The sequence below is a fragment of the Herpailurus yagouaroundi genome, unplaced genomic scaffold (genome assembly GCF_014898765.1).
Source record: "Herpailurus yagouaroundi ecotype Mexico unplaced genomic scaffold, PumYag 214, whole genome shotgun sequence".
Taxonomy (NCBI): domain Eukaryota; kingdom Metazoa; phylum Chordata; class Mammalia; order Carnivora; family Felidae; genus Herpailurus; species Herpailurus yagouaroundi.
Genome location: NW_024412445.1, coordinates 5,241,362 through 5,269,257, shown reverse-complemented (window position 1 = coordinate 5,269,257; position 27,896 = coordinate 5,241,362). Strand labels below are relative to the sequence as shown.

The window sequence follows — 27,896 nt, the reverse complement described above, 5'->3', positions numbered from 1 at the left end:
AGGGGTCAGAGGCCTTGTCCCACATTATTCAAAGGCCCACCGTACTTTATTTAACCTGTTGGATCACATTTTGCGAATGGCATCCACATAGCCACAGGCACATGAAAAGATGCTCGAAACACTCATCATCAGGGAAAGACAAATCAAAACCACAATGAGATGCCACCTCACCACCTGTCAGAGTGGCTAAAACCAAGAACTCGGGAAACCACAGGTGTTGGCGGGGATGCGGAGAAGGGAGAACCCTCTTGCACTGTTGGTGGGGTTGCAGACTGGTGCAGCCGCCCTGGGAGACAGCACGGGGGTTCCTTAGAAAATTAGAAACAGAACGACTGTATGATCCAGGGATCCCACTTCTGAGTCTATACCTGGACCCAGTGAAAACAGGACCTCCCTGTGTGTGTTGGGACATCAGGCACAGTAGCCAAGGCGCTTTACCTGGAGTTGGAAAGTGCCCGCGGCCTCTGAGCAGAGCAGTGGCCGACCCTGTCGCCACATGTTGCAGGTGCCCCCAGCCGGGCCCGTCCAGAGGCTACTGCCGTTGTCAAGGCGACAGATGATCGGTGGTGGCCGTGGCGTTGGAGAGGATCTGCACCACGTGGGAGGGGGTGGGCTACCCAAGGCTCGAAGCTTCTCCCTGAACAACCAAGCAAGTGGAGTCGCCCGTGGAGGGGCGACTGGTGGAGGGGCAGGTCTGGGGAGAAAGCACAGGACTTGGTTCTTGATGGAGGGAGATGCCCGCGACCACGTGCCCTTGTCAGCGAGCAGTGAGGAGTCTGGCTCTGGAGCCCAGGGAGCAGTCCAGGGTGACTGTAAATCTGGGAGTCGCTGCACAAAGGCGGCATTAAAGCCTGCGAGGCTGGAAGAAATCACCTTGAAGTCATGCAGTGATGCCGGGGAGTGGACTGTGGACCAGCCCTGAAGGCCCTGAGCAAACGCACCCTCGGTCCACGCCGTCCCCATGCTGCCCCATTCGTCCCTGGTCACTTCCCCGGCTGTGACCACCGTATGCTGCCCGCCCGCCCACCCAGCGGGGTCCTCCACACCGCTCTGGTGAGGGCGCCATGCTCCTTGGGACAGCTCCCACGCTCCCCTTCATGCGTCCTCCCAATGGATGCTCCTCATTCTTGTTTTCTTTCCTTTTTTTAAAATTTATTTATTTATTTTGAGAGAGAAAGAGAGAGAGAGAGAGAAAGAGAGAGAGAATCCCAAGCAGGCTCCACACTGTAGCCTGATGGGCGGCTCAAACTCATGAACAGTAAGATCATGACCTGAGCCAAAATCAAGAGTCGGAGGCTTAACCGACTAAGCCACCCAGGAGATGCCCCCCATTCTCAAGGTGCCTGAGCTCTGCGGCCTCTAATCGTCATCATGATCACTTCCTCCTCCAACTCCGCCTTCCAGAGCCTTCCATTTTATACCAGCCCCATGAAAGGTAGACTGTCTCAGGGTTATACGTGATCGCTTTTTCTTTCCTTTTCTTTATTTAATGTTTATTTCTTTATTTTGAGAGAGAGACAGAGAGCTAATGGGAGAAGGGCAGAGAGAGAGAGAAAGAGAAAGAGAGAGAGTCCCAAGCAGTCTCCAAGCTGTCAGCACAGAGCCCAATATGGGGCTTGAACTCATGAATCATGAGATCATGACCTGAGTTGAAACCAAGAGTCAGACGCTTAACCAACTGAGCCCCCAGGTGCCCCGTGATCCCTTTTATGTACTTGACATTCTCTTTGGGTGGTTCCTTCCAGGCATGGCATCAGTGCCATTGCCGTGAATGTTTTTTCAGTTGAGCACTGGCGTGTTCTCCCTCATGTCCACCAGAAGGCCCTGTGGAAGTGTCCAGAACTGACAGCCTTGTCTTCCACATAAACCCGCTTCTCCACGGGTATGCCCCATGGCAAGGAGCAACCCTCTATCCGCCCAGCGGCCTCAGCCAGAAATGGGATCATCGCCCACAACGCTTCCAATAAACCAGTCCCGAGGTCCCATCTATCTTGCTTGTCTCCTAATTCTCAGTGGTGAACGTAGTGTCTGACACATAGTGATACTCACAGAGTCCACAGATGAGGGCACCTGTCAAACACACACACACACACACACACACAGTATTGCTTTAATCACATGGATGCTTTGGTAGCAACACTCACTCATTCAGCAAATATTTAGTGAGCATCCCAGACATTCTAAGGACAGTTTCCGGCACTAAGGGCTCAAACAAAGTGAATCAAACAAAGTTGATATGCTTTTCTAGGCTGTTCTGGTTCATACTCTTTGTGGTGGTCGTGTTAAAAGTACCAGTGTACTTGAAGGAAAATTACATGTAATAATCAGTATATTAAAGAGGAAGAGGTTAAAGGGTAGGTTTAAATTTTAATCCAGAGCAACCTTGTCATACTGAGGAGTCGGCATCCTGGTGTCCCTAGAGAAGGAGAACACAGTAAAGAAATAACTGCCTTGAGTGGTGAAAGATGTGACCCTTTAGGTATGAGCCCCCTTTTCCAGAAATTCTGCAGTTCAGAAGGGGAGGTATGTCAACAGTGCATCACCAACCACTGTGTATTCTTGGACTTGACATTGACTGTCTGCAGGATACATGGGGTTTACTGCTGAGTGGAGAAGAGATCAGGTAAACTCAGCGACAGGCAGGCCAGACGTCTTCCCGCAGCCCGTCCAAAACATGAGCGGGTCTCCCCGACCCGCGTGGTTTGAATCTGGATTCCAGAGAGTGCGATTTCCAACGGGCCAGATTCTCTGTGGAAGAGAGTCGCAACGCCAGTCCTGGGTGGGGTATGACTGGGTTGTGTCATACGGGGATGCAGACACCTGCAGATTGATGATACAGACGTCATTTGCTTTGCACACGAATTTAATCATTTGGACAACATGTAGAGCACGGAGCAAAGTGAAGCCGAGGTCAATTTAAAGTAAAAATTTTTTAAAAAGTAAACTGGGAAAGTACCTAAAGCAATAGAATTCTTGAGTCCCAGGATTTCTTAGTACGACACAGGGTTAGAATCTGCCTTCAACCCCCCAAAAGGGGAAAAGTCCTGACAGATTGAATCCGATAAATGTTTACATTATGAAAGAGTAAAGTACAGGGAATTAGAACCCCATGACGAGCTGGGGAAAATGTCCACAGCATGTATGTCATTCAGGGACTATCACTAAGAAAAGACCAGCACCACAGAGTGACCGGCGCTTTCTCTGTCGCACAGAAAGAAACAACAGTCATTAAAAACCAGGACTCCTAGGGGCGCCTGGGTGGCTCAGTCGGTTAAACGACTGACTCTTGATTTCAGCTCAGGTCGTGATCTCACAGTTCGTGAGTTCGAGCCCCACGTCGGGCTCTGTGCTGACAGCGTGGAGCCCGCTTGGGATCCTCTCTCTGCCTCTCCCCCGCTCACACACTCTCTTTCTCTCAGGATGAATAAATAAAATTAAAAAAAAAAAAACCAGCACAACAGTATCCACACTTGCTGAATGGGAAGAAGGAGCAGTTGGTGAGGGTTGAAGCAGATACTGCTTTGGCGAAGGTCTGTGGGGCAGAGCCCATCGCATTTCTCTTTTCGATTGTATTTTATTGTGTCAGAGCTCTTCCCGTGAGATCTGCACTCTTAAATGTTTAAGTGCACATGATGTTCTATTGCTGTGGGCGCTGTGTGCTACGGCTTCTTGTCTGGCTTGGTTGAGACTTCAGGCCCATTGAGTCGTCCAGCCCAATGCCCCTCCCTCTGGCTTCTGGCGACCACCATCCTGCTCTTGGGTTCGAAGAATTTCTCTGCTTCAGATGCCTCCCGTGAAGGGAATCATGCAGGACTGTCTCTATAATTCACTTGTTGCACTTTGCATATTTCTTTTTAAGGCAGAGCCCTATCCCCTCCTATGAATACTCCATGTTCGATTCACCTGTTCGTCTGTCCGTGGACGTTTGTTGCCACCTCTTGGCTACCGCGAATAGCTCGGTTGTGAATACGGAAGGGTGGATATATCTTCCCAGATTCTGATTTCAGTTCCTTTCCCAAAACATGGCGTGTGAGCCAGTGAGTTTACTGAACGGTATCAACCGTATCATAAGGGAATAGACAAAGTTTGAAAAAAGATACGGGCGGGGCACCTGGGTGGCGCAGTCGGTTAAGCGTCCGACTTCAGCCAGGTCACGATCTCGCGGTCCGGGAGTTCGAGCCCCGCGTCAGGCTCTGGGCTGATGGCTCAGAGCCTGGAGCCTGTTTCCGATTCTGTGTCTCCCTCTCTCTCTGCCCCTCCCCCGTTCATGCTCTGTCTCTCTCTGTCCCAAAAATAAATAAACGTTGAAAAAAAATTTTTTTTTAAAAGAAAAAAAGAAAAAAGATACAGGCGAGGACGCTCAGCGCAGTATGATTTGAGATAGCAACAGGTCGAAAACAACCCAAATGCCAAACCTGGAGGGCCACGATCCACGCAGGGTGGACCCTTCCCATCCTTGGGACGGCAGAGAGACCTCCGCCCAGCCGTGGACAGCACCATCGGTGACAAAAGCAGCTGTCATTATAAGAGTGTGCTCTCATTTTTGTAGAGATTCAGGTGCCTAGATACAGCAAAAGAGCCTGAGGAGACTAATGTCAGCTACGATACAAGTTCTCTCCTGTGGGCAGAATTCAGGATTTTCACTTAGCCCTTGATATGCCCCTGTATTATTCAAACTGTTTTCAGTGAGCATATATGACTTTCATCTGGATCAATGTCAAAACAATAGAGTATTTTCATTTTGCATAAAAGAGAAATGAGATATGGGGCCAGGGCTATGTTGGACTTGCGGGCTCTCGTTGTTAAGGAATATTTATAACTCGTTCCACAGCGTGACGCATTTATGTAGAATATCCACTCCTGCCTTTCTAGTATTCAACACACATTCATTGATGCCTAAAGTGCAAAAGCACTAGGCTAGGGATTGTGGAAATTCAGAGACTTATAAGACATGCCCTTTCCTTTTCAGAGCTTAGGCGTCACGGGGGAGCCAGCATGCGGACAGCCAGCTGGACTAGGCAGAGGATAGAAAAAGGACAGTGCTCCAGGCAGGGCACTGCTCATGCATCAGAGCCGAGTGCTTCTGGAGCATAGAAGACAGGCCATTAATACCTCCCCAGGGGATTTCAGGGGCTTCCTGAAGAGGGAGGAAGATGTCAGCAGGGGCAGAAGACTGACAGAAGCATTGGAAAAGGAAGGGCATTCTGGGAAAGGCAGGAAACAGGGACTAAGGATAGCACTGCCAAGCACAGTGAGGCATCAGTTTAGTGTGGCTGGAAGAAATACACCTGGTGTTTCTTCCCTCACTGGTGTGTGCCTAGCATGGAGCTTTGCATCAAGTACCCATGTGTCTGGATGGATGGATGGATGGATGGATGGATGGATGGATGGGTGGATGGGTAGATGATGCATGGATGGGTAGATGGATAGATAGGTGTATGGATGGATAGATGGGTGGGTGGATGGATGGAAGGAAGGAAGAAGGAAAGAATGGATGAACACATCAATGGCTACAAGGTACTGAACGCTACTAATTTTATTTTGTAACATAGACCCTCAAATCCTCTCCTTTTGCCAAACACTTGAAACCTGGAGAAATACATCCTCTTCCCTGAAAAATAACATGAACATTGTGTTCATATAGAGAAAAACTGGAAAGGAATGTGGGAAGCACATTTCATCACTGTTTCTTGCATTCCTACCAAGTGCCATGCCCTAAGCAAGGTGCCAGAGCAGGGTGGCAGCAAGAGGCTCTGTGTGTCATGGTGAGAGTTGCACCCATTGTCTTTAAATCAGAACTTCCCCTCCCCTTAACGCTTTCTGACCTCCGGGTCTTGCTTACGAGGAACCGGCACAGTGAGATCATGAGACCAAAGAAGCCGCGGTGGATGGATGCTTTCGAAAAAGACCAGGAACTGCAGGATTCAGGCTCCACTATGGGGAAAGCTTCCTTGCTGCCATGCACCGACCCACCCAGAGAGGCCACCACGCACCCTGGTTCTAAGTGGGAGAGAAGGACACACATAAGCTCCAGAGAGCGAGCGGCGCCGTATTTCACGTGTTCCTTGAAGAATGTGCAGAAGATGTGCATCAGGTCTAAGAAAAGTTCTCGGAAGCAACACTGTGCCACAAATTGGTTTGCAGTCCACCTGCCGTGTGGATGTTTTGCCATGTGGGACAGTGGGAACCCCATGGGCTTTCCTTGTTCATGGACTCATAGGGATGACGGTTCCATTCAAAATCGCACGAGTTACTTCTCCTGGGGAATGCTTGGAGCCAGAGCAAGGTCAGGTGCCAATTCTGTCCACTCATTAGCTGTGTGGCCATGGAAACTTACTCCTCCGTAAACTTCAGTGTCTTCTTTACCAGACAGACAAAGGAAAACGACCTCTGTTTTGAGGCAGTCATGTGAGATACAGTCGGCACCCTAGTAAATGCTTACCAAATCTTTGCTGCTAATATAAATAATATTTCCTTGAATTCTGTAGGTACATCTACTAGAACGCTGCTGTTTAAACCCTTAAAACTCCTGAAAGCTCCTGAGGAAAAAATGTTTGCCCATCAGAGCTTGCCAAATGCTTTTCAAATGCATTAGCTTAATTAATTGATCAGGCGTGGCTCTGTGTCTGGGAACTAGGTGTTTGTCGAGTGGCCTGCCCTTATCTCTGGGAAGAGGGATCGTGGTGTTGAAGCTAGACCATGTCAGCAAAGCTCCAGGAATTCAATGCTTCCCCAAAGCTTGAAACAAGCAGTGAGCCAGAACTTTCTTGCAACAGGTGAATTGCTTTTCCAGACTGGGTAAGCCAGAAATGCTTCCCTGCCCCTCCCTTCCAATTGTCTCCACCTTGATGTCGACACTCAGCAGAATTCTGGAACGTGTCATTATTATACGGACATCAGTGGGAGCTTAGCGGGCCCCAGCTCATCAACATGAATTCCCAGAAGGAACCGTGTACCCAAGTAAGCCCCAAACTACAGCTTTGAACGGTGGTGTTTCCAGCCTAGGAGATCATGTAAATGTTAGAGAATTATGTCTTCTTCATTAGACCGTGAACAACGTGGGGTCAGGAGAGTTACATGTCTTCAAATGGCCTGCAGTTCCTGTCACAGGATAAGAAACCAACACCTCCTTGCTGGCTAACTAAAGGTGTAAGTAAAGGAATGAAGAATTTTAACAAAGGAATTTTTTAAAAAGCCTCTTGTCTTTTAAAAATTAAGGACATTGAGGAGAGTGAACTCACAAATAATGCATGTAGGCAAATCCACAGCATTTGAACCATCGCGATTCATTAATGAACTGTTGTCAACACCAAAGGAAGAAATCCAGGTACCAGAACCAAGGCTCCACACCTTTCAACACTGCCGTCAATGACTGGGTAGGAAAGTGGGAAGTTAGAGAGTTCAAGGCTCCCACAGAGGCCCCAGACCATGGCTGGAAAGGACTCCAGCCCAGGCCATGTTGTTGTACAGGTCAGGGCTCCAGGGGCGAGAGAAGGTTCTTAGAGCTCGAAGAAGGAGAAGACCACGGAGAGAAGACAGAGCCACCATGGCGAACTGAGGATTGCAAGCTAGGAGACAGTAGAGTAACAGCTCAGGATTTTGAGTCTGTTATTTCCAGCCTAGATCCCTCTCCATAGGCATCTGTAACTGGCTGTTCAGTGTAACAGAATAAGAACAGCCTTAGATTTTTTTTTTTTAACCTCACTCACATCTTGCCTCCGGAAGCTGACTGAGGCCATGCCCCACTACAGCGAGGAAGTCCATTTTTAAAAAGGCATGGGATCCAGGAAACCAGGGATAAAAAAAGCCAAGTAAAGGAAAAGCCATTTCCAGGAAACCCAGAAACAAGGTTAGAAAACAAATCACTTATCAAGCTCAGAAAACAAATCACTTATCTAGAATGATCTAGAAAGAAAATGTCGTCAACATACACATGAAATGTCTCAGCTGGAGAAGCCTCGTCTTGAAGAAGATTTCTGTTTTATGGGATTCTGTCTATTAAAACTAGATACATAGAACTAGAGAATGTTGATTTAATCCCGTGCTGTAATTTCTGGAAAGATCGAGGGAGAGCCATTAAACATGCGTGTAGGTCTGGGCATGTGTCTCAAAGAGCTGACTCCTCATCTTCTGAAGCAGAAAGCCAGTATCTAGCACAAAAAAGTCAAGAAATGGCAGAATAAGGTTATGAGGTTATGATTTTAAAAAACAGAGTAGGGGCACCTGGGTGGCCCAGTCAGTTGAGCATCCGACTTCTGCTCAGGTCATGATCTCACAGTTTGTGAGCTCGAGCCCCGTGTCAGACTCTGTGCTGATGGTGTGGAGCCTGCTTGGGATTCTCTCTCTCTCTCTCTCTCTCTCTCTCTCTCTCTCTCTCTCTCTCTCCCCCTCCCTCACTCGTGCTCTGTCTCTCTCTCACTCTCTCAAAAATAAATAAAAAACATTTTTAAAAATTAAAAGAAAAAATAAAAACACAGTAAATGTCAAAAGAAAGAAGAGTTTGAAGGAGTTCTGCTGGGCTGGGGTCAATGGACCAGGGGAAGCTGGTTAGACTCTGAGCTTCGTGGCATGACCCGATTTTTCCTCGTCTCCATGTTCTACAGAAAATACATTAGAGAATTATAAAGGTACAGGAGGTGGTTATGGTATATTTTAGTAGAAGGGTGGATAATCTCTGACTTTTAAAAGAAAAAGTGAAGACCAGAAAAATGTCTGCTAACTGTTGGTAGTTTATCTGAGTGTTTAATGAAGTGATTTTTTTTCCCCTTCCTTTGCTTATGTAATTTTTAACTATAAATTTACTTTGCGAGGGGCGCCTGGGTGGCTCAGTCGATTGGGCATCCGACTCTTCATTTTGGCTCAGGTCATGATCTCACGGTTCGTGGGTTCAAGCCCCGCGTCTGACTCTGTGCTGACAGCGTGGAGCCTGCTTGGGATTCTCTCTCCCTCTCTGCCCCTCCCCTGCTCTCACTCTCTCTTTCTCAAAATAAATAACAACTTAAAAACTTTAAAAAATAAAAAAATCTTACGTTGCGATACATTGCATATTACTGAGAACAATTTGAAAGGAGACTTTTTATACACACACGTGCCCACACCCACACACCCAGGAAACACCAGTCCCGACCCAGAATAGGAATGAATTTCCCTCCGTGGTCATGAGTTCTGGAACACGCACTGGGGACCTGGGTTCATACGCCAGGAAGCACCAAGCATAGAGCAGGTACCACAGTGGGGTGGGGTTGGTAGGCAGCCCTCCCAGGGCGAGCCCTTGAACCCTCGGGACCCTTTGGAAGCAGCTCGGCAGAAGCCCCCTACAGGCGGGGACAGGTAGAGACGGGGTCGTCCGTTTGCATACACTCCACACTTGCACACGCAGGGTTGTCTCAACCAATTTTCACTGCTGAGAATGAACGCACAAAAACTCCGTAATGACGAAGAGAGCAGATTCCGTAGTCTTTTCCAAACAAAGAAATGCAGTCAGCGGACAAGGTCTCACACACTAGAAGAGCGTCCCTTCAACCATCAGACCCGCCCGGGACTGACAGCCTCCCCGAGCTGTGAATTTGGCGATGTTAGAAGTGTTTGGTGGGATCCGGGTTTCTGCGCTGCACGGACGGGAGCTGGATGTCCCATAGGCTGGCGCCAGGAGCTGCACACTGACAAACTTCATTGTCACTGCTGGTCCAGGGGTGGCCAGTCCGTGGACGGTTACTAGTCCTGGCGGGTCGGGAACATGCAGGGGCAGCAGAGCAGGTGGAAGTCAGGGCAGAGGGAGCCCTGAGCCGTCCCCTTCTGCTCTCCCCCTGCAAGGGCACAAGTCAGGGTGGCCCCGGTAAAGTTTCCAGAAGGAATAGTTCTCTTTTGCATTTAATTAAGGGCTGAGGGTTCCCCTTTCTCATATTTATGCTGAGGGGGGGTTCCCAAGTCCCCTGACTGGCCTGAAATCCCTCGGTAACATGGGGCAGAGCCCCAGCTCCCCATGCTTCGGGGGGCAGGGCGGGTCTTGGGGATGTCTGAGCATCCTTGGGCCACCTGAGGACCACGCCTGGGCAGCATGGCGAACCCCCACACCGGGGCATCCGCCACCTGCCCAGGGGCCCCAGGAAGGAGTCTGGCAATCTGCCAACCCTCCTTCAAGCCCCGCGTCACACGGGCCAGCTTCTCCAAGTGGGGTGCACAGGGGGCAGAAATGCCCTGACGCTCACCGTTGCCTTCCTTTGGGCTTCCCAGGTATCTCTGGGGTCACAGATTGACTTGGAGAAGAAGAAGAGGCGGGCGCCCGCGCCCCCTCCGCCGCAGCCCCCGCCGCCAAGCCCCCTGGTGCCCCCTCGCACTCAGGACCAGGAGGAGAACAGGAAGAGCGCCACGGGTGAGTGTGTCCGCATGCTTCCGAGTCTTGTCTTGCGTGGAGTGTTAGCGCTGCCCTTAACCCCTGCAGTCGCCTCGCCCACGAGGGCATTAACTGGGGAAACATTTATGCTGAGGAAAGAAAGTCTGGAAATAAACACTTGTGAGTCCATCCCGAAGGCCTGTTTTCCGGGCATCGTGGAGGCAGGTGGAAGGCGGGGGGCGGAGAGGGTGGGGGATGGCTGAGGCAGCTCGGGAGAGAGCGAGCGGGGTGTGCACATGTGTGCGTGTGTGTGTGCGTGTGTGATGCGTGTCTCCCTGATGGAAGGATGTAAAGTTCTTGGGATGACGTCCGTGGAAGCTGTTTCGAAAGGCCTCTGGTCCCCAGGAGATTCGTAGATCAGTTGACAACAGTGTAGTAATTTCTTGACCACCCTGTTTGAAATTGATCTCCCCTTTTATATCTGTAGCAGAGACTATGATCCTTTTTGAGGAAAAGAGAACCCAAAGGAAACAGGATGGAACCATAATATCTGTGAGCAGAGAGACCTATTAGATCATTAAATGCCACCAACTCATGTTACAGGTGGCACAGAGAGAAGGGACCGGGGTCTCCAGCTCTATTAGCCGTGGATAGTTCATTTAATTTAAAATTTTTGTACTGTCTGTTTGTTTTTGAGAGGGAGGGAAAGACAGAGCGCGAGCAGGGAGGGGCAGAGAGAGAGGGAGACACAGAATCCGAAGCCGGCTCCAGGCTCCAAGCTGTCAGGGCTTGAACCCATGAACCTCGAGATCGTTGACCTGAGCCGAAGTCAGACGCTCAACCCACTGAGCCACCCAGGCGCCCCTGGTGAATGTAATTTTAAAACCATTCAGTGTTTGTTATTTCATTTATGGAGGAAAAGGAAGAGTAGGGGTTTCCTGAGATCATGGGAGGATCAGCTCACGACAGAGGCCATCCGACGGCCATGCCCAATGCCGTTCACTCTACTCAGCACCCTCGTGTTTTGGCCTTGACCTAATGGCTGTGGCCCCCAAAAAGAAGCCCCCCCAAGGATAAGTGCTTGCATCATCAGTGTCCCAAACTCCAATACAAGCTACTTGGCTGTTTGTAGCATTTTTTTTTCCCCCTGGTCAATACCTCTCTTCTGATATTAGCCTTTCACAGCCAGAGACGTGGTTATCCTAAGGACCAGTAACCTATATTTCACGTCCTTTTTTTCTTTTTACCAAAGGAAAATACCGTCCTATTCGCAGAGCACATGATCAGTAGCTCCTCGAAATAAATCTGGGGTGTCTCCCTCTTTTATGTCGAGACCACCATTCTCCCTCCCGAGCTCTCACCCACTCTTGCTGTAAAGGGATGACAGCTCGAATGTACAGTCCCTTGTCACAACCCTAGGAAGCGTCCACTCTAAGTGGTGGTGTGGCTGTGGTTGAGCCCTGCCAGCCTCCAGGCCAGACACCCCGTTTCAACCCAAGGGAGGGCCCCCCCAATTCGGCTTTGAAGGCCTGATGCTTGGAGGACCTGGCCCGGGTGTGGGCAGGCAGCCAGCACCCACGGGTGTCACAGGAGAGGGAGGCGGGTGTTTGCCAAATGAAAACCGTAGGGACGGTTCCCCTGCGAGGAGCATGTTACAAAGAGGAGTTATGGACGGCAGTGATGCACTACTCGTCTCTCTCTGTCTCTGTCTGTCGTTCGTGAACTTTGGTTTGTGAAGGTGGAGAAGGAAGCCAGAAGCCCCCTCCCTACTGAAAGGGACCTTGGCTGCTTTGGGAGCTCAGGAGGGTGGTAGAGGTCATGGTGGCAGTTTTCAGTGAGACTTGTGTCCCCATCAGCAATCCCCATGAACTCACAGCACGCTAGCCACCCACAGGCCGCTCTTTGAACCAAAGTCTAGGCTTTACGTTAACAGGTAAAAATCTTTAAAGTAGCCCCTGTTCAGTCACACACACACACACACACACACACACACACACACACACGAGCATCTTTCCATTCTGATATCTAGATATAAAAGGGGGAAAAAATTAGAACTTGCACTAAAATAGTATTATTTTACTGGAATTGAGTCTGACCCAAATTTCTTGGCAAACAAAAATAAGCTTTCCAGTAGAAAAGCTTTCGGCACAAAGCCTCTTCCTCCTACGTGTGTCGCCCTAGGGGGACGCCCTCTCATTTAACGTTACTTACCTGGACCAAACAGATAGCTCTCACCCAGACCAATCGTGGCTTCTTTGCACTTGGAAGGGAGAAGTGACGTCTAGCTATGGGGGCATCCATATTTTTCCACGTTGGAAGAATTGTAATCAAGAGATTGGATATATCTCTTGATGAAGAAATTATATTTCTTAATCTTTTTATTAATAATCTGATGATGGTCATGAAACACAGAATGTATTCATTACAAGATGATCCTAAACATTAAAGCTTGGGGGTGCCTGAGTGGGGTGCCTGAGTGGCTCCGTCGATTAAGCATCTGACTCTTGGTTTCGGCTCAGGTCAGGATCTCACGGTTCGTGAGTTCAAACCCCACATCAGGCTCTGCGCTGACTGTGTGAGTCAGCTTGGGATTTTCTCTCTCTCTGACTTTCTCTGCCCCTTTCTTCACTCACTCTCTCTCTCTCCCTCAAAATAAACAAACATTAAAAAAAAGATCTTCAGACATTAAAGCTTGAAGAAAACGTTTCTAAAAGAAATCCTAGGAAGCATGGCTTACGACACAAGTGATTTATATGGCTCTGTTAAGTCACTGACTTTCAAAAATCTTAGTAGCAGAAGAAAATCATTTTCCTATAAAATGGCAGGCGGATGCCCAGTGTGTCAAGAGCAGAGAGGGATGCCCTGAGGGTTCCAGGGTCAGATGGAGCACGACGCCACCCCGAACACTTTGCCCAAGTCACAACCCTCTTCATTTTTTTTAAGTTTATTTATATATTTTTTGAGAGAGAGAGAAAGCATGAGCGGGGAGGGGGGTGCCGAGAGAGAGAGAGAGAGAGAGAGAGAGAGAGAGAGAGAGAGAGAATCCCAAGCAGGCTCCACACTGTCAGAGCCCGACACGGGGCTCGAAGCCACGAACCACGAGATCATGACCGGAGTCAAAGTCGGATGCTTGACCGACTGAGCCACCCAGGTGCCCTGGGACCCTCTTCAAATAAAGTTTGAAGACTCTTACCCTAAACGATGGAAGAGATTGAGGATATAAACAGGCTTAAAGACGTGAGCTGAATTAGTGGTTCTTCGATCTGCAAGAATTAATCGATAAAAGTAACAAAAGTAAGCTAAAAGATAATTCCGCAAACCTAATACAAACAAACCTGAATAAAAGGAGTTCCTTTTAACTTAACGCAGCTGCCGAGGGGGCTTTTAAGAATAATTAATTTCAAGCCCAGCATCGGAGAGGAGTCGTGCTTGCCAGAAACACACGGCAAACAAGAAGGTATCACCAGATTGGCCCAAGGCGAGGACACCGTGTGTAAAATTCTGAAGCGTGAGTGAGATTGGATTTGATGCCTTGCGAGTTTGAATTTGGTCCCGGGCGTGGCTGGATTTTGTTGGCAGGTGCGGTTCCATTTGGTGAAGTTGACTTTCGGCACCGGGTGTAGCTGGACTTGATGACAGGTGTGGTTGGATTTGATGCTCGAGGTGAGGTTGACTTTGGTACCGAGTGTGGTTGGATCAGATGCCGGGTGTGTCTGGGTTTGGTGCTGGGTTGTGTCTGGATTGGTGCCATGAGGCTGTGTTTGGTGCCTGGGGGAATGATGCCACGTGTCCCCCGCTGGAGGGCAGAGTCTTTCGGCTTAACCTTCTGAAGTAACCCCCGTTGATTCCATGTAGGTGTTGGACGACGGCAGGTGCCACAAAAGCCTCCCAGAGGCACTGCTCGGGGGCCCCCCCAGTTAGTGCTCCCCCCACCCCCGCCCTACCCTCCTCCTGACACAGACGTGGCAGAGCCTCTCGGCTTTCCTGGGGAAAGTGCTGGTTCCGAGGCCCCCGACCCGAGACCCACACGTACGTGCCTCTTGTTTCCTTTCCCTACTCTGTGCTCTGGTCACCCGTGTCAGGGCTGTGTTTCCAGACTTTCCATTCTTGCCTCGGGGTGTCTGTGGCTTTGTTCTCTAGCTTTTCTTTCCAAATGCTCGATGTGGTGTGTCCGACGTTTCACAGTGAATGCACTCTGAACGCTATGCAGGGCCCCGCGAAGAATGGTGTAACTCATTAACCACTCACCCTGGGGTCCGACCTCTGCCAGAATTGTACCGGGTGGGGGGAGACAGTCTGCTAGGAGCCACCATTCCCCGCATGACAGCCAACCTCGCAGTGTCTGGGGAGAGCAGGAGCCCACGCAGCCCAGCTCAGCACACCTGTGATTTTGCTGTGAAGCTCCCTCCGGCCAGCCGTGAGCGCCGAGGAGAGCCACGTTCGAAACCAGGTCCTTTGAATCGTATGGTCAGTGGCCAGGCAGTGCTAGTGTGGAAAGGGAAACTGAGGCAGCAGGAGGGGAAGCAGCTTGAGCTCCGCCTAGTAATAGCCAGAATGAAGGTCTCCTTGTTTTCTACCTGGTGTCACACCCTGGCTGAGATCGGGCTTTCTTCCCTGTCGCCAGAGATTCCTTTAGGACTTCAGCAAGTACTGCGTACGGCACTCCCACCTCCAGACGCGGGAGTCCTTTTATAGATTCAACCATCTATGTTCCGATGGCGTCATCAGCCCACCAAGCCCGTGCTCGCCCCTTTCAGGATGCCCCAGCCTGGTAGCGAGACTTCGTCATAAAGGGGCGCGTTCCCTTTTCGTAATAGCCCCGTGTCACCCTGCCTTCCGCCCAGGGAGCGGCCGGTGCCCGTGGGTGGGTGCAGCCTTCCGGTTACGAAGTTCGTACTCTCCTGCCGTGGGACCCCTTGATCTTTCTCTGTCTTCTCTGGAAATGACGATTAACTCACTGCCAGCTTCTGGGTAAAGAAGAGGATGATGGCGGGATTACTTACCTACTCCTGTAGGAAAAATCATCTCGATTCACTTCCTCTTTCTTTACGAATACTGCCTTTCCATCCTTCAGACACATTTGATCCTCTTGACGTTGGACATGCTTCTGGAAGCAAGCACTTTCTTTTTTTTTTTTTTTCAACATTTATTTATTTTTGGGACAGAGAGAGACAGAGCATGAATGGGGGAGGGGCAGAGAGAGAGGGAGACACAGAATCGGAAACAGGCTCCAGGCTCTGAGCCATCAGCCCAGAGCCCGACGCGGGGCTCGAACTCACGGACCGCGAGATCGTGACCCGGCTGAAATCAGACGCTTAACCGACTGTGCCACCCAGGCGCCCCTGGAAGCAAGCACTTTCTACAGGGCATTAAAAAACAAAGGATGAGACATTCTTGGCCAGAAAGAGAACAGCTGAGGCGCAGATGACTCTGGAGCTGTGCCGTCTCTGAAGAGATCTTGAGCCCCACGTGCCAAGGCCGTGGGCTTTGGTGGTCTACACCGTGGCTGCCGTCCTCGCGCACAGATTCTCATCCGTGGGGGACCCGGTGAGGGAGGAGTAGCTGAGGAAAAATGACAAAGCCGAACACAGCCCGTGGGCAACCAGGGAGCGGTCACGAGACCAACCCGGGATGGGAGAGTCCGGCTTCCTATGCTTCCCCACGTCGGAACTGATGCTAACCAGTGGGCTCTCACTTCCTCCTGTGCTCGAAGGGCGCTCTGCTGGGGAGACCGCTGGGCAGGATCTGGGGCGGGGGCTGCTTACAAAGGCGGGCATCAGGCTTGGGGACAAAAGATTTCTCCCACTGTGGAATCCTTCCCCGCCCCTGCCCTTAGCAGACTTTCCAAAGGAGTCGGCAGGCAACAGACAGGAGATGAAGTTCACCGTCTTGCTTCATGGCTCCGTTTCCGCTGGGGTTCTGGAATATTCTCTCCATGCATTCATGTCCCCAGTCCCTGGTCATCAGAGCCTCCTTTGCCCTTCAGTCACCATTCCTAACTCCCTGCCCTTCTCTTCGCCTCCCGTGCAGCCACAGAAATGCCAGTAAAAGAGTGAGGAAGGGCAGGAGGCATGGGGGGGGGGGGGTGGTGCTATGGGGTGTTAGCGCCTGCAGGTAGCCAGGCTCCTCCTCTTCCTGTTCCCATCCTGGCTGCTCCTGCACCAGAACTTGGGGCATCCAACTCAGAGCTGTTCTTTTACCTAATTAGCAGAACTTTCTTGCCCATTTTCTATCGCAGTAAAACCTGGGATCTCCTGGGGTGCCTGGGGGGCTCAGTCGGTTAAGCGTCCGACTTCGGCTCAGGTCATGATCTCACGGTTCATGGGTTCGAGCCCCGCGTCGGGCTCTGTGCTGACAGCTCAGAGCCTGGAGCCTGCTTCGGATTCTGGGTCTCCCTCTCTCTCTCTGCCCCCCCCCCTTGTACACACACGTGTGAGCACACGCTCTCTCTCTCTTTCTCTCAAAAATAAATAAACATTAAAGCAGTCGTAGAAAGTACTGTACTAAGAAGAAAACAAAACAAAACAAAACTGAGATCTCCTGCCCAAGCAGGCAGAACGCAACCTGGCCTTCTTTGGTTCAGGAGTTCAGAGCAGTTAAGGAAAACAAATCGTTGGTTGTCTTCGGTCTTATTTTTTCACAAGATGTTGAAATTGGGGCACTATCTTGTCTCAAGGGAGCTACGGCTGCTAGCACGTGAATACTGGGTGCGCGTTTGCACCCTTTGCAGGCATCTACATGCTACCTACTCTTCCAGTTAGATTTCAGGCTATTCGTGTGTGTGTGTGTGTGTGTGTGTGTGTGTGTGTAAGTTTATTTATTTATTTTGAGAGAGGGACAGAGCGCACAGGGGAGGGGCAGAGAAAGAGAGAGAATCCTAAGCAGGCTGTGTGCCGTCAGCACAGACCCTGACGCTGGGGCTCGAACTCACAAACTGAGATCATGCCCTGAGCTGAGATCAAGAGTCAGTTGCTTAACCAACTGAGCTGCCCAGATTTCTGACTCTCCGTAGCTGTGGAGGGAAGCTCCGTATAGACCCTTTCACACTGGCCACAAGCTCTTGTCCACTTCCTCCTGCATTCGGCGTCAGATGCACGTTCCTTGTGAAAGAAACGATACGCTTCTGGTGGAGACGGACCCTGACTACCGACGACGGCTGGGCGGTCCACGAGGCATCTCACGTGACACCTCACTCAGACCCCACCGCAGCACGGGGGGTAGGTTCTGTCCCTGGGAGAAACTGAGTCAGAAGGACTTCCATCCCTGGCCCGGGGTCTTACCGCAATATGGGTACAGCAGGAATCCTCATTAGAGTATGTTTGACCCTCAGTCTTGGTTCCGTCCACCCCCATGCTGTTTTCGCCACCAGACCAAGAACCCCCCACGGGGGCATCCTTTGGCTTTGCATGATGATTGTTGTTTCTGCAACACAGAGTATAGTCCACTCGGGTTGTTAGAAAGACGAAAAATGCATTTTGTTGAAAACCACGAGCTCGTCCAGCCTTCATGGATAAAAAGAAAGAGCCGGTAGATGATGGTCTGTACACGGGAAAAGCGCAAGAAGATGTGAAATGGGTCTTCCAGGGCACTGCCCTTCATTCTGATGTCTCCAGAACCTTCTGTTCTGGCCGTTCCCTAGCCCCGACCCTGACCTCTGTAGGGTCTTGGCATGATCTCCGTCCTCATGCTTGGATGGCACCACAGTCCCGTCCACCGCCAGCCTCCCCAGCCGACCTGACAACGAGCTGGATGCCTCGTTTCCCATCTTCGTGCTTAAGTGCCACCAGCACGTGACACAGGGCCACGAAAACCGCATTCGCCTGCAGCCACGCCACCGGGAGAAGACCTTGTGGTCTGGGTCGATGCCGCTTTTGACTGTGACCCCTGCACTCTTTTGGAGCCAATGTATGGTTTGTGGGCAGAAGAGCGGTGAACATCCGTTCACGTGTGTTTCTGGCTCCCAGAGGCCACCTGTGTCCAGCCCGCTCCCCGGCTCCCCCTGGGTACCCCCCGCGTGGGGATCAGGTTGATGTGAACTTGACGTGCTCAACACACTCCACCACCGCCTCAGGAAGCCACCCCTCCAGTCCAGATTTCTCCCCCATCTGGGTGTTTCCTCCCCACGTTGTATTACACGCACTTGAATGTGCTGCTCTGCTAACCACTTGGAGGCTGCACCGGTCTTATTTCCTATTGTATCCACTCTTCAACATGATGCCCGACACACAGCATAGATTCAGTCGCAGAACATACCAGAATAAGTCTCGCTGTCGATCCTAAGTATCACACTACGATGACACTCAATGTTCGATTAGCTTTATCGAACTAAGATGTTTTCTGGGCTCAAGGGCATCCAGTCCCTGCTTTGCTCTGTCTGTGGGGTACTCTCCGTAGAGTCAGTGCTCATCCACACTCGTGGTCGTACTTGAGGAAGATGTGAGGATCTCAGTAGCGGTCAGCAACCCATACTTCGCCACTTTCTTGTTTCCTGCTCTGGCCTACCTGTTAGGATGCCTTCAGTGGTGTGGTGGATACCGCTAAAGTGGGTCCCAACGGTCCCCGCCTCCCGCGTGCACCCCATTGTACAACCTTCTCCCCTTGGACACGGGCTGACTTCAGTGACTGACATCAAAGAAGAGAATATGGAAGAAGTAGTGGGATGTCACTTGTCACTTCTAAGGTTAGGTTAAAAAACAACAACAGTGGTTTCCATTTTGGATACCCTCTCTGCCTCGCTCACTCCGAGGGGAGCCAGCCGCCATGTTGAGAGATGCTCTGTGAGGAGACCCACGTGGCAAACACCTGAGGGAGCTTCCAGCCAACAGCCAGTGAGCGACTGAAGTCCTCAGCCCACCGAGCATGGGAATTGAGTCCAGCCAACACCCTGTGGAGTGAGTCTGGAAGCTCCCTCAGGAGCCCCCATGGTTGAGACCACAGCCCAGTGGCACCTTGGCTGCAGCCTTGTGAGGGACCTTCTGTCAGAGGCAACCAGCCAGCTGTGCCCACAGAAAGTTGGAGATAATTAATGCTTCTTGTGTTAAGACTCTGCTTCTTGAGGTAGTGTGTTCTGTGACAACAGATGCCCAAAGGAAGAGAAACCGCTCTCCAGCCCTCCTCCGCAGTGTGGGGAAACTTTCATCTCCTTGAGCTGGAACCCCAGACTTCAGTGAAGCCTAAAGTTGTCATCAGGGACTGAGGGTTGACCAGTATCCTCTCTAAATCATCTTTGGGGTCGACCTCCTCCTGCCCGGGCTGGTACTGAGGGGGCTCTGGCTGTTCCACACACCATATCCAGACACAAGAATTTTCAGAGGAGGAGGAGAGACCGTGTCTTCTAATGGTTTCAGGGGGAACCTTTCCCAGAAGCCCCCCACCTGTGGATCTTTCTCTTATGTCTCATTGACCACAGCTGGGGAGTAGCTGACCAGTCTCTGGTGAGAACAGAATCACCCGAGATGATGGAAGCCCAACCCGACAGCCGGGAAAAGGGTCAACTTTCTCTGGCATGTGGAAGTCACTTCTCAACACTCTGTTAACTGGACGTAGAGGGGAGGCACGCTGCACAAACGGCCCCCAGTATCCACCATCTCAGGTCATGACCCTTGGTGTGGTTGCCATCTGAAGAGCGGAGGGCACGTTGTGAGTGGGAGCAGAGAGAGGCCCGTGAGCCAATGGCGGAGATGAAGTGGACGGTGAAAGACGGCACGGCCAAGCATCTGAAAGTCAGAAATGACCAAGGAACTGCCCTCCTCAGGGGACACTTTGAAGGCCGGACTGGCCACTTCACGCCTGGCCTCCGCCTACATTTCTCAATTCCTGCTTCTGCAGACCAGAGAACTAGTGGAGATCGAAACTCCTAACATTAGCACATGCCCACTTGGTACCCAGAGACTAAGGAGCCTGGTTTCCTCGTAATCTTTTTAGCTGCTAAGAGGATATCAGAAGTGTGTCTGGCCAGTCCACTTTGGAATCCCGTGTCTCATTTAAAATTGTCCCCAGGGGCGCCTGGGTGGCTCAGTCGGTTAAGCGTCCTACTCCTGAGTTCAGCTCAGGTCACGATCTCATGGGTTCGTGGGATCGAGCCCCACTTCGGGCTCTGTGCCGACGGCGTGGAACCTGCTTGGGATTCTCTCTCTCCCTACCTCTCTGCACCTCCCCCACTTGGGTTCACTCCCCCTCTCTCTCTCTTCCCCAAAATAAATAAATAAACTTCTAAAAAATAATAAATAAAATGACTTCCTGCTATAAGCAACATAGTTTTATCTCTTGTAGAGTGAGCTTCTGGTAGGATAAAATGCAGCCTTTTCAGAGTCAGCTGGGGGCCACTGGGAGGTGTGTGTGCCCAGCTCTCAAGGTCTTTGTCCCTGCCATCCCCTGGGGCAGAGCTGAGTCTCCTCTCCCCTGGTTCCTGCTCGCAGCTCTGTCCTGGCAGCTGAGGCCAGGACAGCCTGTGGAGTCCGAGTCAGTATTTACTTATTGTCCATGTAGGAGAAAAACGACTGAGCTGTGTCACCTCTCAAAGCCTTATGGCGCAGAGGTCCTCGTGAATAAGTCTCCGGTGCTGTGCTGAGCTTCTTAGCATGGTTATAGTGACAGTGGAATATAGTGACAGTGACATGGAATATAGTGACAGTGGAATATAACATGGTTATAGTGACACATCCCCTGGGATGTGTCCCGTGGTCTGTGGCCTATTAATGAGCTTTCATATTAACCTTTGGACACCTAAGCATGTACATAGCAGCTTCAAGGGCACGCCTAAGCCAATGTGATTGTGCATATGGATTTTTTCCCTCTAACTTTCTAATCAGCTTGCTTTCTGCTGACGGTTGATTTCGGTTGCCCCTTCATTGTGAGTCACGATGACGGAGGCTGTGTCACTGGCTCGCTGGATTGTGTGTTGACGAGATTTTCAGAGCTGGTAATGATTGGGCTGCTAACACATCATCCATTACATATTCCAGTGAGAAGCCCCTGGAGATTTAACGATCAATGTGTAGAGAGTTCAAATTACTGACCCGCAATTTGCTTTATATTTTTTATTTTTTATTTTTTTTTTTTTTTTATTTTTGGGACAGAGAGAGACAGAGCATGAACGGGGGAGGGGCAGAGAGAGAGGGAGACACAGAATCGGAAACAGGCTCCAGGCTCCGAGCCATCAGCCCAGAGCCCGACGCGGGGCTCGAACTCACGGACCGCGAGATCGTGACCTGGCTGAAGTCGGACGCTTAACCGACTGCGCCACCCAGGCGCCCTGCTTTATATTTTTTAAATTAAACCATTCAACGACTGTCATCTTCCTATACGTCTTCCTATAATAGGTTTGAGTAAGTCAGTCTTCCCTTGGCCATTCATTGCTGGGGTGATTGGCAAAGGATTTTAAAGGCGTACAGGAAAAAGGGGTCCCTGTCCTCTGGTCTAAATGACCTGTCAAGTCAAAACAGCACTGGCGACACCATGGTGGCCTCTAGGTGATTGGTTTTCAATCTGTGAGTAAGTATCCCATTCTAAAGAATTGTAAGGAGGTTCTAGAATAGAGAAATAAAATGAGAGAAATCAGCTAGCCATTTTCGATTACAAAATAGTCATTTGAGTGTGCTTAATAGAAAATAATAATGTATAATATGATCTATAAATATATAAAAATATATTTAAAATGTATAATGTAATATACATATAAAATACGACCTTTTAAAAATATGTGTATAATATAATGCACATAATGTAATACAACAAAATGTATAAAATGCATATGTAACATATAAAATAATAATAATTCATATTTTAGGCAGTGTGACTCAGCAGAAGAACTGAGACTCCAGGACTACGCTGGGCACGGCTCCGCGATTCACTGGCTGTAATCGAATCCCCACATGCTGGGTCAGATGCTCGCTAAAGACTCTGGCTCAGCGATCAGCCGTGAGCTTGCCCGAGCCCAGAGCATAAAGCAGGAAAAGATAGACGAGAATTTTGCTGACGTCCCTTAAATTGGGACCGATCCTCTTTTTAACGTCACCTAAGCCCCTGCTCTAAAATTTGAACCCAGACACTCGGCCTGTTTCAAAACAAAGCCGTTAATCTTCACGCCTGTGACACAAGTACAATTCTGGGAGTCTCATTTGGGGTGGAAACAAGCGCCCTTGACGCCTGGCAGGTGTGCGGACTTCAGGGCGAGCCCAGGGAAGTGCTCTGGCCCTCGTCTGGTGTGTGTTTGCCGCTTTCCTTCCGGGGGCAGGGCAGCCGGCCCACCCAGCGGCCCCCACAGCCCTGGGAAAGCGCGAGTGTCCGGGAAAACAGGAAGCAGATAGTGAGCAAATGGAAGGAAACCAGTGACTGTGGGAGCAGAGTCTGTCCCTGCTCAGAAGCGCACTGGGGAAAAAAAAAAAAATGGAACTGAATGTCTAGCCTGTTAACATGGCTCCTTGCAAACCATTAAGTCCCCCCAACATGAACTAAAGACTGATGGCTACTCAGAAGCAAAGCAGTGAGAGACACGCAGTAGAGCTAGGGATACGCATTTTTAAAACTCCCGTGGACTTACTTCTTCTGCTAGTTACTTTTTAGTGCTTTATTTGCGAGCCGCTGTGTCCCTGACTGGAGAGAGAGTTGAAGAACTTAGTGACAGGTCAGTACAGCAGGTATGCCCTGGGCCTGACACCGGTTAGCGAGAGCAGACTGTTCGAAATTTCAGGAATTTTGCGAGCTGATCGCTAAACAGAGCTATTATTGAAAAGTCAATTATGGGGGTGCCTAGGTGGCTCAGTCGGTTAGGCGTCCGGGCTCTTGATTTTGGCTCAGGCCATGATCTCACGGTTCATGAGATCGAGCCCCCTGTCGGGCCCGGCGCTGAGAGCTCAGAGCCTGCTTGGGATTTTCTCTCACTCTGTCTCTGCCCCTCCCTGTCTCTCTCCCTCTCTCTCTCTCTCTCTCTCCAAACAAATAAACATTTTTTTAAAAGTCAATTATGTAAGCTGACAGATGATATTAAAAACAAATATAACCAATACTGAAATTTTATCACTTCCTAATGACTTTACCACATTTTACTATTTCTGTAGTTTTGAGGTTCTTTATATACGTTGAATCAATGTGATTCAATCATTTTACAACAGTGAAAATACCACATAACAATGTGCTACTGCACATCCCATCCCAATGCCACATCTGGTGACTCGCATCCAAACATGGAAATCTTCGATGGAGGGAGTATCCCTACTGAGGAAGCTGGCGAAAGTTACACATCATGGCTCGATTTGTTGTCTTGTTAATCATCTAGGGTAAGAGAGGGATTAGAGGGTGCTATCAATACAGATTAATTACAAAAGCATGTCATATCATAGACGGTACCTTGAGAAGAACACCCAAAAAAGTGGAAAAAAAATTTTCTCTCATCTTTCAACACCCATGATCTGACTCAGGAGAGTCATTCCCATGATTGGCCAACAGGCTAAGTCCCAACCTGGGACTTTTCACGGTTTCATTTTCATCTGACTCCTTAATACAATCTGTTGTCAATCTACATTCATTTCGAAACTACACATTTGTCAGAAGTAGCAAGAGGTCGGCTACAGACCAAAGAATTTGGCAAAAATAAATGAAAGCCTTCTGTGAGAATAAATTAGTTATGTAGCTTTACAACAAAGAGTATCGTATTCTTTTATTCTCACTTGTAAGTTTTGTGCTACCCATTCTTTAGATCAGTAAAACTTTTTCTCTCTATCAATCTATTGATCGATCGATTAATCTTTCCCTTTTCTTTTTCCCTAGAGAGCTGGTTACTAATCATTTACCAACCTACCAATGCAAGGGAATGTCACATAGACTTAGGAATGCTGATAGCAAATTTACCTTTGATTTCTGTAACCCGCTTCCCAAGCCCCGTGGTGGTCACCGAATCACCACGGGTGTCTGTGTCTCTTGAAGCTTTCACTTGTAGCATGAAGGAGAGACAGAGACAGAGCATGAGTGGGGGAGGGGCAGAGAGAGGGAGACACAGAATCTGAAGCAGGCTCCAGGCTCCGAGCTGTCAGCACAGAGCCTGATGCAGGGCTCGAACTCAAGGACTGTGAGATCATGACCTGAGCCGAAGTCGTTTAACTGACTGAGCCACCCAGCCGCACCAGAAAGCTTTTTTTTTTTTTTTAACATCAAAAGTTATGAGAACTTCTTTCTGAACTCATGTAAATTTCAGCTCTGTAAAACGAGTAATGGACAGCTTGATTTTTCAGGGCTGTTGTTAAATATCATCACTTGATTAGTTCAGGAGGGAACAGAGTAGGGACGAAGCATTCCCCAGCCGACACGCTCATCTTCTAGATTATTATTTCAGGATTTGTCTGAGATGGTGTGAATCTGGACACAGCCCCTCTTCCCTTATTCATTGTAAGCCCTATCCCGGAGACCCTCAGGGCCTTAAGTTACTGGCAGGGAATGGCCCTTTATCAGATGGGTCAGTCTCCCACTGAGAAGCTTCTCGGAAGGGGTGTGCTCCTTCAGAACAGTAGAACTCAACACGCATGTGCAGGTGAAGACTTTCTCTGACTCACTTAATCAATCTGTGTTTTCTCAATGGATGCCTGAGCCCTGCTCAGGAAGGACATTATCAAGGTTGGGATGGATTGGTCTGCCATCCAGGGTGTGAAGAAACTATAATATCTGTTTCCCCCTGGAGCTCTACTGGGGGGGAGGGGGGGTGGGCGGGATTCCAGGCCAGTGTCTCTGCCTGCAAGGTCTTTAAAGAGAAGTTTTGCAGCAAATCCGAATCACTTTATTTGACAGTCTGGAAGACAACAGTGAGTTCAGTGGCGCTTATGATCTAGTCCTTCCAGGGGATCAGTAGACCTTTTTAACCACTGACATCGACAAAAGACGAGGAGGAAATAGAGGAAATCATAATCACGTGATGTGGCCCATCCATCACTGTTTACACAGCGTTAAGTCTCCAGGGGCTTGAAGGTGAATGATGACGATGACATTTATTTTGCCGGAGTTTGTGTTCATATTTTGCCATTTATTTCCCCCTCCCCCACCCCCACAGTTTACTGCTGTGCGTCATTCCCTGCTCATGCCAAGCGTTTCTGATGGAGTTCCCTTCCTGGAGCGCCATACCTCTGACTTTCCTCGTGCCTCTCCTGTCCTGACTCTCCTTCTCCTGTTCATCCACCTGTCGGCATAAAAGGGCTCCTTTGTACCCTCGCGCTCTACTTTCTCTAGAATTCACGTACACGTGCTTAAACAACAGAGATTTGTGTGACCGACATTCGTATTTCTTCGCAGGAGGTAAAGCCTCGTATGTGTAAATTCCAGGTTGATGACATTGGCCTGTCTGACATGACCCTTCCATTGGCTCGTGGGTATGTTTCTGTTCAGAGCCTTGCTTGATTCTGATTCTAATTCTTAATTCAGTGTCTCTTATTTGATACTCAGTCGCAGGGTATCTTCTCCATTTGCCTTTAGATTGTGTCCACAAATTGGCCAGTGTAGTCAGTTTAGATACACTGGAAATATTCTGTCTCCCAGGGAAAACTAAGTGCCTAAATATATGAACTGTAAATATAATCTGTAGGAACTCACAACTACTTACACACACACACACACATACACACACACACACGCACACATTCAGGGATACATAGGACCCAACGTTTTGTAAGTGTTTTTCGGAGCTTCCTATTACTGTGTTCTCCACCATGTAGACAGTTTACAGAAAGAACACAGAGGAAAGAGGGTGTCACTCACCTCACGTTGTCATCCACCGCTTATTCACCAAACACGGAGAACTTGCTTGACGGTAGGCATTGAACCAACTTTGGGGACTAACGCGATGAACGGCACGTGACCCCTGCCCTTGGCTTTCACTACCTGTGGTTCCCCATGCCTGTGAAGAGAAGTGATGATAATTCCATTTGATAAATGCCAGTCTGGAGGTTTGTCCAAGTAGTAAAGATGCTTAAGGTTATGACGAACCATGTCCCCATGGGCGTGTTGCCTGGTCTTTCCGGAGTGTAAGACGTCTCTCCCATGTTGAGAAAACCTAGCCAGGTACTGGGAACCAGCCACCTCAGCAGTCCTAACACCAAGCAGGTGGGAGTAATCACATTAAGATTCAGGGTTTATGAAGAAAGACGTGCCCTCTTTGATGAATTTTGATCATTGCGCAGAGATGCGCTTGAACCGGGGAGGCTTATCACGTATCTCTCCAGAAGATTTTTTTTAACTGTTATTACTCAAAGTAAGAAAAAAGAAGTGTTTTTTTACTTGTATGACTGTTGTCTGGTTGATCACAATAAAAATGCTAGTGCTGACTAATGTAGGAATTATCGCAGCGGATGTTGGTATTAATAGTTAAAGAGGGGCGCCTGGGTGGCGCAATCGGTTAAGCGTCCGACTTCAGCCAGGTCACGATCTCGCGGTCCGTGAGTTCGAGCCCCACGTCGGGCTCTGGGCTGATGGCTCAGAGCCTGGAGCCTGTTTCCGATTCTGTGTCTCCCTCTCTCTCTGCCCCTCTGTCTCTCTCTTTCCCAAAAATAAATAAATAAACGTTGAAAAAAAAAAAGAAATATAAGCTAGCGCTCACAGAAATATATAGCTAGAGCTATATATAACCAATCTGGTGCCATGTGTTGGTGGAAAAAACAACCCAGAAAGTGACAGGAACTACTCACAAGAAAACATAGAACAAGTTAGTGCTTTTTTGTTCATGCTCTGTCTCTCTCTGTCCCAAAAATAAATAAATAAACGTTGAAAAAAAAAAAAAGAAATATAAGCTAGCGCTCACAGAAATATATAGCTAGAGCTATATATAACCAATCTGGTGCAATGTGTTGGTGGAAAAAACAACCCAGAAAGTGACAGGAACTACTCACAAGAAAACATAGAACAAGTTAGTGCTTTTTTGTTTTGTTTGTTGTGTTGTGTTTTTTTTTTTTTTTGCATTTAAATAAAGAACTTTTGTCTGATAAGTAGCAGTCACTTGACCTCAAATCATTAAGTGGGGAGAGTCTAAACAAGAAAAGATAATGTTTACCTGAACGTTGGGGAAAGCATCAAGATTTATGACCCAGACATTAAGATTGTAGAAGATCGTATATAATTATAGCAATAAGCATCTGTGTGAGAAGTAGCTATTACGCCAAAGAGAAAGAGCCGCAGAAAATCTTAAGGCATAAAGAAAACCAGAAAGTGATATTGCTCATAGAATTGTTGGTTAGGAAAACAGAAAATATAACAAAACGTATGTCAAGCTTTGTGGAAGAATGGAGGACTTAGGTGTGTATGTGCGGACGTAGGGAGCAAACTCAATCGATCCACACCAGTTCACATGACGAATAGAATCGGCCACAAAATTGGCCAGAGTCACAGACGTTTCATTGTACCTCAGGGCTCTCCTTCACCAAGATGGCCCGATACACAGCTGGGGATGATTCAGGGCAATTCAATGACCAAGATTTAGAGATCTACATATGTCTGGACACTGTACGAACCAGCGTTAGAATCTTCTGGGAATCAGATTAATTCAGTGAATCATTTTTCCTCAAAGCACGTACATCTCAGAGAGGTTTTC

At 49.1% G+C, this 27,896-nt stretch overlaps 1 protein-coding gene across 1 annotated transcript in view; it reads left to right on the top strand.

Annotated features, from left to right (window-relative positions):
• The window catches only part of COBL (cordon-bleu WH2 repeat protein), a gene marked incomplete at its 3' end in the record, with an annotated part of 182,830 nt that overhangs the window by 114,783 nt on the left and 40,151 nt on the right, over positions 1 to 27,896 (top strand). Inside the window, exons 9-10 of the mRNA XM_040455085.1 lie at positions 10,234 to 10,372; positions 14,189 to 14,362. Of these exons, the coding sequence (XP_040311019.1) occupies positions 10,234 to 10,372; positions 14,189 to 14,362 (313 nt within the window). The remainder of the gene's footprint in view (positions 1 to 10,233; positions 10,373 to 14,188; positions 14,363 to 27,896) is intronic.